Raw genomic sequence first — 12,550 nt, forward strand, 5'->3', positions numbered from 1 at the left:
AGTTGCTCTATCTAATTGTTTAAATTAAAAGACATCTTAGTTTTTCCTATAGAATTTTTTTTAGACAGGATCTTGCTGTGTTGTCCAGGCTGATATGGAACTCCTGGCCTCAAGCAATCCTCCCACCTCAACCTCCCTAGTAGCTGGGATTATAGGTGCCAGCCACTGTGCCCAGCTTTAGAACTTTTAATGTGTCAAAAGCCATATTTTCTTAATTGCAATACTTAAGCAAATATTGAGTATCAAAAATGGAGCTATTGTGAACACATGAGAATGATTAATATTCTTTTTAAAGACTTTTAAAATTTTAATCATTCATTTAGGAAATATTTTAATTTGATGGTCACCAAATGGTGATAGGTAATACCTGGTTGTTTTCTTTTCTAGTAACTCAAAGGAGATACTTATTTTATTTGTTGTAGCAAATTCCTAAATGAAAATAAGGCAAGTGGTATCATATCTGCCCAGCTGCAGCCTCTTGCCTTGACCTGCATTCCTAGGGTTTCTTTATTGTTGTTATCCTTGATTAAGTGACCTTGGGTCATTTTGTACTTTTGCTAATCATCAGCAAATTCATTTGTATGATGTTACTGCCAAATGTGAAGGCAATTGATTAATTATGAGTTATGAGTGATTGTGGCATGGGATTGTGCAATGGTGAAATCCTTAACATTTGGATTTGTTTATGTTCGTTGAATTCATCTTGTTAAATGATATTACCATGAGTCTGTTGTCAAACCCGAATATCTTTGTTTGAATTTAAAATGGAGCTCTATCTTGTTCTAGTTCAGGTCTTCACTTAGTGAAGGGATTGAGAGAAAGCTAACATAAGAAAATAGTGTTTTCACTGAAAGAAAAAAGAGCAACCTTAGAAAGATATTCACCTATTATGTACTCATAATAATTAAAAAGAAAAAAGAGCAAGTAAGAGTCAGTTCAATTTAGTTCATATTGTTATTGTCAAATCATCAACTAAGCATATCTGATTACATTTCTCTCTCATTATTCATATGGACATTAACTTAAGGTTAAAAAAACTAGGTGTGAAAGGTCTGCAAAGGCATTCACTTATGCATTCTATAAACATTTATCAGTAATTATAATATTAATGTAAATGGGCTCAATTTACCTTTAAAAAGAAAGGCCACCAATTTAGGAGACAAAACTTAGTCTAACCATTACAGGAAACAAATACTTAAGATAAAAAATTAAGGCCGGGCGTGGTGGCTCACACCTGTAATCCTAGCTCTCTGGGAGGCTGAGGCGGGTGGATTGTTTGAGCTCAGGAGTTCGAAACCAGCCTGAGCAAGAGCGAGACCCCGTCTCTACTAAAAACAGAAAGAAATTAATCGGACAACTGAAAATATATAGAAAAAATTAGCCGGGCATGGTGGCGCATTCCTGTAGTCCCAGCTACTCAGGAGGCTGAGGCAGAAGGATCACTTGAGCCCAGGAGTTTGAGGTTGCTGTGAGCTAGGCTGACGCCACAGCACTCACTCTAGCCCAGGCAAAAGAGTGAGACTCTGTCTCAAAAAAAAAAAAAAAAAAAAATTAGCGGGGCATGGTGGCACATGCCTGTAGTCCCAGCTACTTGGGAGGCTGAGGCAGAAGGATCGCTTGAGCCCAGGAGGTTGCTGTGAGCTAGGCTGATGCCACGGCACTCTAGCCCGGGCAACAGAGCAAGACTCTGTCTCAAAAAAAAAAAATAGCATTTGCTTATGATAGCTTTCCTTAGACTTTTCCAAACTGTCACAGAACAAATCATTTTCATATACTCCCAGGATATAGAAAATGATAGTAAGACACTGATTCCTTCGATGAAATAAATGTGATTTTTATTTTAAAAAACAAAAAGCAAGATGATGTAAGAACAGTTAGGTGATTCTTTTTTATAAATATGAATGTAAAAATACTGGAAAAAACCTTAGAAAAATTGAATAGAGAAATATTTTGAATAATAACTCACGTAATTTCAGAATTGCAAAGTTGATAAAATAGCTACAAAACACATTACATTAATAAGAAATAATAAAATCTTATATCACTATAACATATACCAAAAAGGCATTTAAAATTCAACTTCTAAATTTCAAATAAATAAAAATATAAACAAAAAGAATTTATTTTTTTCTAAAGAGTATATTTTAAAACCCAAAAACGAACGTAATAGTTGGTGAAGAAGAGAGAGTCATAGAACCCCAGAATATTAGAGTTGTTGGTCCTTAAAAGTTACTAAATTCTGGCCCCATGTTTTACCGATGAAAAGACACAGCCAGGGAGATGAAATGACTTGCCCAAAGGTCACTGAGCTTGATGGGAGGTCTTTTGACTATTAGTCTAACTCTCTGTTACCTGTTATTTCCCTTATAAATAGAAGTAAGGGTGCCACCTGTCATTTCTAGTCTTTAACATAATACTAAAAAACTCTTAGAAGAGGAAAGGATCTTGGGAGTAATCGAATCCCTCCATTTACCCCTGCTGCTGTGTCTCTGGTGAGCAATCATCCAGCTGCTCATCTAGCTTCTGCCAGAATGCGTCCAATGTTTGGAGAGTCCTTTACTTAGGGATACTGGCCCTCCTGGAAAAACTCCACTTCTTGAAAGATGGTTCTGTATCATGAACCAAAATCTGCCTTTCTGGGCCATCCTGGAACTGTCACACCAGTAGCTTTCAAAGTGGAACATGTGGCCATATGCACAAGGCCTTCCTTGGAGGTAAGGGAAGAAAACATGTAAATTTCTATGTATGTTCATTTTTATCGTAAAAAATTAGTTTTTGCTAACATTTAAAATATGGCTTGATATGAGAACCCTAACTGGTCTACCTAGGATACAGATAGATAGTATACCTGTCATTTAGAAGGGGTGAGAGTAAGACAAAAAAAAAAAAACAAACTCACAATCAGAATGCATGATGGTCACAGCGAAACAGGCCAGCACACCAGATACCATGAGGGAAAAGTGAGAATAATTCAATTTAAGTTTATAGTGGTTTGTTTTATTGCAGCTTATCTGGGTGTGGTTAGGTAGATTGAAGGGTTATCAGATGAATCTTGTAACTAAACCACAGATTGAAGATAATATAACAGAACAAGCACAAGTGAAAATGATAGAGTCCTTTCCTTAACTTGCAACTCATCTGCCCCTTTAAGAGGAAGATACCGTTTTAACAATGAGAAAGTCACTGCTTTTCTAAAGGAACTCATTTTATGGAAAGACTATTTTGAAAATTAATATTTAGGAGTGTTTTCATCATTATATGATTGCCAAAAAAACTAAGTGATATCTATCTAAAAACACTAAGTTTTATGTATTTAATAGTTGGAAATATTCTAACCTATGAAAATATTCCAACAAAGATTGTTTCCATGGGTTTAATTTGTGGAAAATATAAAAAGACAACACCTTCCTATTAAACAACTAATTGACATCAGGGAAGATGAAAATTTAGTAGCTGGATTTCAACAACATTTTTGTGTTACTGGCAGATGAGATTGAAAAATGAGTATAATTTAGTGAAGGAGTCCGTGTCTTCCATTTAGATATCCTTTCACTTGGATTTCCCTAACTCCTTACCATCCTAATGAATAGAAGTGCTTGTCACAACCACAAAACAAGATAAGATACATAAATATAATGGTGGAAGTAAAAATAATTAAAAAATGCTTTCTGCAAAATGAAGTGACAATACCTAGAAAACACATATGAATTGACCAAAAATTACTAGAGGTAAAAATGAATTTATCAAAGTTGCTTTCCTAAATACAACTGAAAATAGGCAGAGAACAGCTACAAAGTGTAACGGTTCCATTCTACATGACAGTCTGGGAAAGGCAGTATAGGGAGGGAGAACAGATCTGTGGTTGCATAAGAGCTGTGGGTGGGAGGAGGAAGGACAAAAGGACACGAAGACACTTTCGGGCAAGAGAACTGTTTTAGTTTCAATCGTGGTGATATATACGTTTGTCGGAACTCACAGAACTGTACACTAAAGAAAGATAAATTTTACAGAATGTATATTACACCTCAGTAAACCTGACTTTAAAAACTGGATTGAAAAAAGGTGATTTCATTCCCAAAAAGGGAAAAATATCATTATATATGTGGGTGTTCATTGAAGGCAGAATACGAGATTATCAATGAAAATCACAGTGGAGCAATAAAGGAAGATGCTACTTAGTAGTAATATCGTCCTCCTGGCTGGAAAGACTCCAGGGCTACCAAGATGACAACGGGCGTGCGCGGCGGCGCGAAGCCGGGAGGTCGGGGCGTGGGTGCAGCCCCGGGACAGGCGCGGATCCCGTCGGCCTGGCAGCTCTGGGGCGGGACCTGAGGAGCCGGCAGCGGGAGGCTTCGGTCCTGGAGCCCCCAGGCGGAGGAGACAGTGAGTGCGCACCTCGTCTCCATCCCCGGCCCAGCCCGGCTCCCCGGGCGTCTGCCATCCCCAGAGCTACGCCGCGAGAGCTTGGTCCTCCCGGCGGCCGTCGGCCTGCTTCCTGCCCCTTAACCACCCCTCCATCTCGTGGTGCCCCCCCAACCCCACCCCCGGCCTTTCAGCTACCTTTCCCCTCCCGACAGTGGCCGCCCCCCGCGACGCCGAGATCCGGGAGTCTGTGCAGGTGAGAGCTGTGGGGCCCGGAACTGCCGAGGTGCAGCCTAGGCCTATGGAAGCTCTGCCTGGCCAGCGCCTCTGCCCGGCCCCGGGACCCCTGGAGTGGGGACAAGGCAGGGTGTGGCCTTAGAACTTTGGCGGGAACAGAGGTGGGCCAAGTGGGGATAGGGGTGGTGGTGGGGCCCTCGCGCTGCAGACACCAGCTGCAGCTTTTCTTTCCGCTTCTCACCTCTCTCCACTCTGGGCCGCTGGGTCAGACCTACTATGGGCAGGTGCTGAAGAAGTCGGCAGACCTCCAGACCAATGCCTGTGTCACCGCAGCTAGACCGGTCCCCAAGCACATCCGGGAAGCCTTGCAAAATGTACATGAAGAAGTAGCCTTGAGGTAGAGTGTCCTGTGCTGCCCCCAGGAAGACCCCAGATTTCAGCTTTCTAGAAAGATAGTGATGCCAGTCACTAGGAAATTAACCCATCACCACCAATCCACCCGGCTCGCCTTATCTATTGTAAAAATCCTCAAGGTCAGCACTGATCATCCTACTGCTCTGTTTAAGAGGCTCCAATGAGGCCGGACGTGGTGGCCAGTGCCTGTTTTCTGTGCCCATGTTTTGCCTCCCTAGTTAGAGTAAATACACCCAGAGGATGGAATCTTACATTTCTTCCTCAATAGCTAGCACAGTACTGGGCCTGAATTAGATGCTCCGCGAATGCCTAAATGTATTCATTGAATAAATATTTTAGATGGCTTATTTAACTCTTAGTATATCTACCACAGTGCTCAATACTACTGTGTTAAAGCAGATATAGTCCAGCCTTCTCAGGGCGTCCAGTTTAGTGGTGGAGACTAAACACCTAAAGAGAAATATGAGTGAATGAGGGAAGGAAAGCAGGGAGGTAGGAACGAAGAAAGGAAAGATGTATAAGATTTAGTGGTTGCATGTCTTACAGTCTCTGAGGAAAACATATGCGCTTTCCGTTTCCCAGGTATTATGGCTGTGGTCTGGTCATCCCTGAGCATCTAGAAAACTGCTGGATTTTGGATCTGGGCAGTGGAAGTGGCAGAGATTGCTATGCGCTTAGTCAGCTGGTTGGTGAGAAGGGACACATCACTGGAATAGACATGACCAAAGATCAGGTGAAGCAATGATTTGGAGGATAAGGAGGAAAAAAATTTCAAAAGCACTCTTTTAGAGATAAAGTTGTTTTCTTTGTGACCCTTCAAAGATAATTTACAAGACTGCTATTTAGCAATGCTCACTTGTGCCTCTAGCACTTCATGTCCCGGAAGCTGAGAACTTTGACAATTAGGGGCTCTTATGGGAGAACACAAAGTCAGAGGCTTGATCTGGTATATGAATATCATGACAGCCCAGTGGAGTTTGATCTTTTCCTTCCTTCTGCCATCTGTGCTGAATGATTTTCTTATTGAATGAAGAGTTTGTTTAAGCAAACGCATGTAGCAGGAAGTTTATGTCCCAGGCTGTAGTTTCTCCTACGTGTCCATAGGAACCTTGTCTACTTACTCAAATTAATCTGGGGGTATATTCTGGTAATATTAAATAATAGGAAATTTTTAGGAAAAAAGTAGAATATTTTTTAAAACTTTGATTATCACATCTGTATTTTTCTTCCTTTAGTTGGAAATGGCTAAAAAGTATCTTGACTATCACATGCAAAAATTTGGCTTCCAGGCACCCAATGTGACTTTTATTCATGGCTGCATTGAGAAGTTGGGAGAGGCTGGAGTCAAGAATGAGAGTTATGATGTTGTTATGTAGGTCGTTATCCTTACTGCCACAAGTATAGTCCATTTCCATTTGAACACACAAATGTCACCACTTTTTGCTGAACTGACTCTCATTTAGGCTGTTAAACTAAACTTAGCATGTCTTAACAGAGGGAGGGACCTGGTCTGAGCTGCCTGTAGCCCACTGGCAGCAGAACACGCTAGGCCAAGAGAGAACTTACTTGCAACTTAACCATAAACCAATGAACCCAAATACACTATCAAGACCACTAAGTTTGCTCCTACAATATACACTGACCTGTTATCTTTAGTAATATTTTCATGTCAAATTATAGGATTCTATGTTTCTTTTTTCCCTGTGAGTTGTTGTGAAATCATGCCCAAGTGACCACCTTAGGAAAGCTGCCTTTGAGGAACTTGGCCTATTTATGTGGGGAAATGCCTTGTGCAGTAGGAATCTGGTCCCAGGTTTCATCTTGTTGAATGGTGAACATCAGGTCAGAAACAAATAAGAATCATGTCTGATATTTTTTCCTGCACATTCAAATCTGCTAACACTTTATAGAGATTCTAAACACTGCCTATCTCCCTTACGTTGGGGAAGAGTTGAGTATTGGTAAGAGAGGAGGGAGGCAGGAAGAATGGTATAGCTTTGACAAAATGGTAGAAGCCACCTTTAGCGACTGAAAAGATTAGAAGAGCTCTGAAATAGTGTGTAGATTTGCTTGACATTCCATCTGTTCTTTTTTAGATCAAATTGCGTTATTAACCTTGTGCCTGATAAACAACACGTGCTGCAGGAGGTGTATCAAGTGCTGAAGGTGAGGGGAAGAGTGAGATAACTTATCTTTCAACATCAGTGAGAACTGATGGGATCAGTCCTGGTTTGTTTTTTTTGAGACATGATCTCCCTCTATTGCCCGGCATCGTCATTGCTCACTGCAACCTCAAACTCCTGAGCTCAAGGGATCCTCCTGCCTCAGCCTCCCAAGTAGCTGGGACTACAGGTGCTCACCACTACACCTGGATAATTTTTTCTATTTTTGATAGAGATGGGGTCTTGCTGTTGCTAAGGCTGGTCTCAAAATCCCAGGCTTAAGCGATCCTCCTGCCTGGCCTCCCAAAGTGTTAGGATCGAGCTACCACGCTCGGCCAATCCTGTTCTTTCTTCCTGGAACTGAGAGCTCAAACTCTTAGTTTATCCAGAAATTAAAAAGAGATGGCAAAAAAGGGGAGAGGCAGGAATACCCTAGGTATGAATTCTTTCTCTCTCAGCTTGTAAAAGATAGTAAATATGAGGGTGACAATTGTCACTGAATATGTTAAGATATTTGCTTTATTGGGTGTCTCTCCTGTTTGCCTCTGTACGTGATCCTAGAATAGCTACTGCAGAGCTGCAAGAAACTTTGGACTGATTACTAAAGGCTGCTATAAATTTACTTTCTTCTATGGCCGGAGCGGTGGCTCACGTCTGTCATCCTAGCACTCTGGGAGGCCGAAGCGGGAGGATCGCTTGAGCTCAGGAGTTCGAGACCAGCCTGAGCAAGAGTGAGACCCCATCTCTACTAAAAATAGAAAAAATTAGCTGGACATGGTGGCATGCACTTGTAGTCCTAGCTACTTGGGAGGCCGAGGCAGGAGGATCCCTTGAGCCTAGGAGTTTGAGATTGCTGTGAGCTAGGCTGACACCACCACACTCTAGCCTGGGCAACAGAGTGAGACTCTGTCTCAAAAAAAAAAAAAAAAAAAAGAATATACTCTCTTCTAACACTTCTAGTTTCTCTGAGTGCTATTTATTTCTTATCTGTCATGATTTCAGATCTTCGGGAAGTTACAGTAGATGGAACTTTTACATTAATTACTTTTCTTTTTTTTTGAGACAGGGTCTCACTCTGTTGCCCGGCGGGCTAGAGTGCCGTGGCGTCATCATACCTCACAGCAACCTCAAACTCCTGGGCTCAAGCGATCCTCCTTCCTCAGCCTCCAGAGTAGCTAAAACTACAGGCATGCGCCACCACACCTGGAAATTTTTTTTTTTTTTTTGTAGCAACAGGGCCTTGCTGTGTTGCTCAAACTCCTGGCCTCAAGTAATCCTTCTGCCTCAGCTTCCCAAAGTACTAGGATTTCAGGTGTGAACCCCTATGCCCGGCTTTACATTAATTGCTTTCTGAAAGAAAAACTTGCAGGAATTCTATAGCCTTCATGTGTATCATGAGATGTGTGTTTTCATAGTAGAAGATAGGAGATTTTAGCTGGGCAGGTGGCATGCTTGCCTGTCGTCCCAGCTACTCGGGAGGCTGAGGCAGGAGGATTGCTTGAGCTGAGGAGTTTGCCTCCAGCCTGGGCAATGTAGCGAGACCTTGCCTCTAAACAAACAAACAAACAATTCTGACATTTTGGCTGTAGTAAAGCTCAAATAAAAATAACTATATAGAAATGATTTAATAATGTCCTTGTTAGTATGCCAATTCATAGGCCAGTTCACTATCTTTACCAAGATATACTTATAAAAGGTAGAAATATTACTATAGAATCTAGATCTCCAGGCTTTTGAAATTAGCTAAATAAAATTTTAAGTTTCTAATCACTCATTTGCTTTACATTTTAAGGACAATATTTTTAAAAATATAATGTGTTATGAAAGTAAATAACAACATCACAAAAACTTATTTTTAAGAGGTAAGAGTTTATGAATACTGTTTATATCTTCTGTTAGTTATACAACAACCTGGAGCTGCTTTTGGTTCAGGTTGGCTAAAACTTTAGGTAGCCTGAGTATCTTTATTTAGGAGAGAGACACTCTTAGAGAGTGATTTTATTACCTGTCGAGGTAATAGGCCGTTGGGAAAAAGAAACCTTGGCACTTGCCTATTGATTGTTATTTGTTCACAAAGGGCCAGCTCAAACATTTCTGTTGGTTTTGAAAATTGATTTTGTTCCTTCCTCCTTTTCTTTGTAATCTGGGCCAATGTAATCTTTAACCTTGTTTGGACTAACATGTCTCCGTTTCAGTGTGGTGGGGAGCTATATTTCAGTGACGTCTATGCTAGCCTTGAATTGCCAGAAGAAATCAGGACACACAAAGTTTTGTGGGGTAGGTATTTTGTTTTGTTTTGTTTTGTTTTAAGGCAGATGCTCGTTCACGTGCGGAGCTCCGTTCTACTGGTTAGGATGAGGCTGTGTGACATGCCATCGCATGGGATTAGGCCGGAAAGCTGAGGTTCCATTCTTTCTCTGCCACTCAAAAGTGATACGGCCTTGGACAATTTAATGAATCTCTTTGAGTTATTGTTTTCCAAACTGTAAAATGTAAATAGTAATACAATTTGCCAGTAAAGGGCTGTTATGAAGATTAAATGTGATAATGAATGTGAGAAATACTTTGAAAACTGTAGTGTGGAAATGAGGGCAACTGTTCCAGAGCTGGTGCCCCCTTAATTCCCTTAGGTTCTCATCATTATTGTGTTGTTTATTGTCATTTAAATAGACTCTCAGGAAGTTAATGAGATAAATGCATGCTTTTGGTCAGTCTGACTATGAAATCAAAAGTTCTTTTCAAATAATTATGTTAACTTTTTCTTACTATACAGTAATAAATGGACGTTGTTAAAAGTTGGCAAACACAGAAAAAAGAAAAAATTAAAAAATTACTAAGCTGGGTGCAGTGGCGCACACCCGTAGTCCCAGATACTCTGGAGGCTGAGGCGGGACGATCTCTTGAGCCTAGGAGTTTGAGTCCAGCCTGGGAAACATAGCGAGACCTCATCTCTTAAAAAAATTACTTAAAATCGTATAAAATCCAGTGATAATCTCTTTAATATTTTAGTAAGTATTCTTCTAGTTTATTTTTTTCCTGTGTGTGTGTATAATAAAATTGGCAGCATGCCATATCTAGAACTTAGTATTCTAATTTTATTTAGCCTAAAATTTTAAAAAACATTTAAAAAATGTTTATATTATACAATTGTGTTGAACAGCAGTACCATACTGAAACCATTTCTCTATTGGTGATCATTTAGGTTGTTTCCCATTTACTGATGTAATAAATAAAACTTCTATTACCATTTTTGTGCTTGAAAAAAACTGTAAAATGCCTTATGAACATTAGTAGTAGTTATCGTTCTGGTAGCAGATCATTGGGAGATTAATCTGGAACTAAGAGGCAATGTTATAATTTTGCTTTTATACTATTTTATTCACATAACATAGCACTTTTCAGAAAGTAACCTAATATATACATGAATATTATGATCACAGCCGGGTAGAACCAATCCATTAGTGACTATCCTGTGAATGATACCCAGACACCATTAGCTAGCATACCCAGTCTTAGCCATGACTTTCTAGACCTCAGGTTAGCTTCTATTTGTAGGATTTATGTTTTAACTAATACCATGTCCTAATCAATGATATAGAAGAATAATTCTCTTAATGCCATATTAAGTATTGATTGCCCTGTGGCTTGTTTTTTGTTTTTTTCTTAGGTGAGTGCCTGGGTGGTGCTTTGTACTGGAAGGATCTTGCCATCCTTGCCCAAAAAAGTGGGTTCTGCCCTCCACGTTTGGTCACTGCCAATCTCATTACAATTCAAAACAAGGAACTGGAGAGGGTTATTGGTAAGAAACAGCAGCAGGGACTATTATAACTGCAACTGAATGGTTCAGATTTGGTGATCATTAAGTGCCTTTGAGTGAGTCTCATTTAGGGAGATTTTGTGTCACCTGGAGATATCCATCTTGTCTCCTGTATCATGGTAACCCCTCAAAAGTTTGGTATTTAATAAAGTACTTTGAAGTCATTCAGTAAATAGAGGGAGTACCCAGAAAAATAATTGATAACATGCAAAACAGAAAATCATCTTTATATTTGTTCCTCAGCTGCTGAGCAAACCAATAGCTGTTGGAGTGCTGGAGACGAACCATGAGTAAATTCTGTTTTTAGGTGATTGTCGTTTTGTTTCTGCAACATTTCGTCTCTTCAAATGCCCTAAGACGGGACCATCCAAAAGATGCCAAGTTATTTACAATGGAGGAATCACAGGACATGAAAAGGTGCTAATATTTGATGCAAGTTTTACATTTAAGGTAAATAAAAATTTCCATGACTTCTGGCATCTTTCTGCTCTTGCTCTTGCTCCAGGTACCTTCTCTTGGCCTTGCATTGCTTCTCACTTTGCTGGTGCTACTTTGGTTGTGTGTATGTTTTTTTTTTTTTTTTTTTTTGAGACAGAGTCTCACTCTTTTGCCCGGGCTAGAGTGAGTGCCGTGGCGTCAGCCTAGCTCACAGCAACCTCAAACTCCTGGGCTCAAGTGATCCTCCTGCCTCAGCCTCCCGGGTAGCTGGGACTACAGGTATGCGCCACCATGCTCGGCTAATTTTTCTATATATTTTTAGTTGTCCAATTAATCTCTTTCTATTTTTAGTAGAGACGGGGTCTCCCTCTTGCTCAGGCTGGTTTCGAACTCCTGAGCTCAAACAATCCGCCCGCCTCGGCCTCCCAGAGAACTAGGATTACAGGCATGAGCCACCGTGCCCGGCCTGTGTGTATGTTTTAAGTGGTGTAAAAAGGCATTTTTTCCCCAATTATTTATTCTAAAACTATTTTTAAATATAGAAAAGTTAATAATATTACAGTGAATACCCATTACCTATTTCAGCAGTTGAGAACATTTTTTCCATGTTTCCTTTTATCTGTGTGTGTGTGTATTTGCTGAACCATTGAAAATAACTTGTAGATATTATGACATTTTAACTTTAAATATTTTAGCATGTATCTCTTATGAATGAAATATTCTCCTATATAACCACAAGACCATTGTCACACCTAAGAAATCTTTTTATGAGAAACCTCATTCAGACATTGGATTACAGAGAAGTGGGATGGGAAAGAATAAGAGTAGTGCGTAACAGTATTTCAGTTGTTTAATTGTATCAAGGAATTGAGAAATTTTAGTGTTTGATGATGACACTAATTGGTATTTTTACTACACTGTGCATAGTAAGGTTTGTTTTGTCAGCTGGGTGTGGTGGCTTATACCTGTAATCCCAGCATCTGGGAGGCCAAGGCAGGAATATTGCTTGACGCCAGGAGTTCAAGACCAGCTTGGGCAAAATAGTGAGACCCCATGTCTACAAAAGATAGAAAAATTAGCCAGGTGTGGTGGTGCACACCTTTATTCCCAGCTACTCAGA

At 40.2% G+C, this 12,550-nt stretch overlaps 1 protein-coding gene across 1 annotated transcript in view; it reads left to right on the plus strand.

Moving 5' to 3' along the window:
* Nucleotides 1–4,224: 4,224 nt before the first annotated feature.
* The window catches only part of AS3MT (arsenite methyltransferase), a 19,244-nt gene continuing 10,918 nt past the window's right edge, over nt 4,225–12,550 (plus strand). Inside the window, exons 1-9 of the mRNA XM_012661635.1 lie at nt 4,225–4,261; nt 4,578–4,618; nt 4,869–4,996; nt 5,596–5,746; nt 6,249–6,385; nt 7,110–7,179; nt 9,371–9,452; nt 10,843–10,974; nt 11,300–11,442. Of these exons, the coding sequence (XP_012517089.1) occupies nt 4,225–4,261; nt 4,578–4,618; nt 4,869–4,996; nt 5,596–5,746; nt 6,249–6,385; nt 7,110–7,179; nt 9,371–9,452; nt 10,843–10,974; nt 11,300–11,442 (921 nt within the window). The remainder of the gene's footprint in view (nt 4,262–4,577; nt 4,619–4,868; nt 4,997–5,595; nt 5,747–6,248; nt 6,386–7,109; nt 7,180–9,370; nt 9,453–10,842; nt 10,975–11,299; nt 11,443–12,550) is intronic.

Source organism: Propithecus coquereli, unplaced genomic scaffold (genome assembly GCF_000956105.1).
Source record: "Propithecus coquereli isolate 6110/MARCELLA unplaced genomic scaffold, Pcoq_1.0 Scaffold73, whole genome shotgun sequence".
NCBI lineage: Eukaryota > Metazoa > Chordata > Mammalia > Primates > Indriidae > Propithecus > Propithecus coquereli.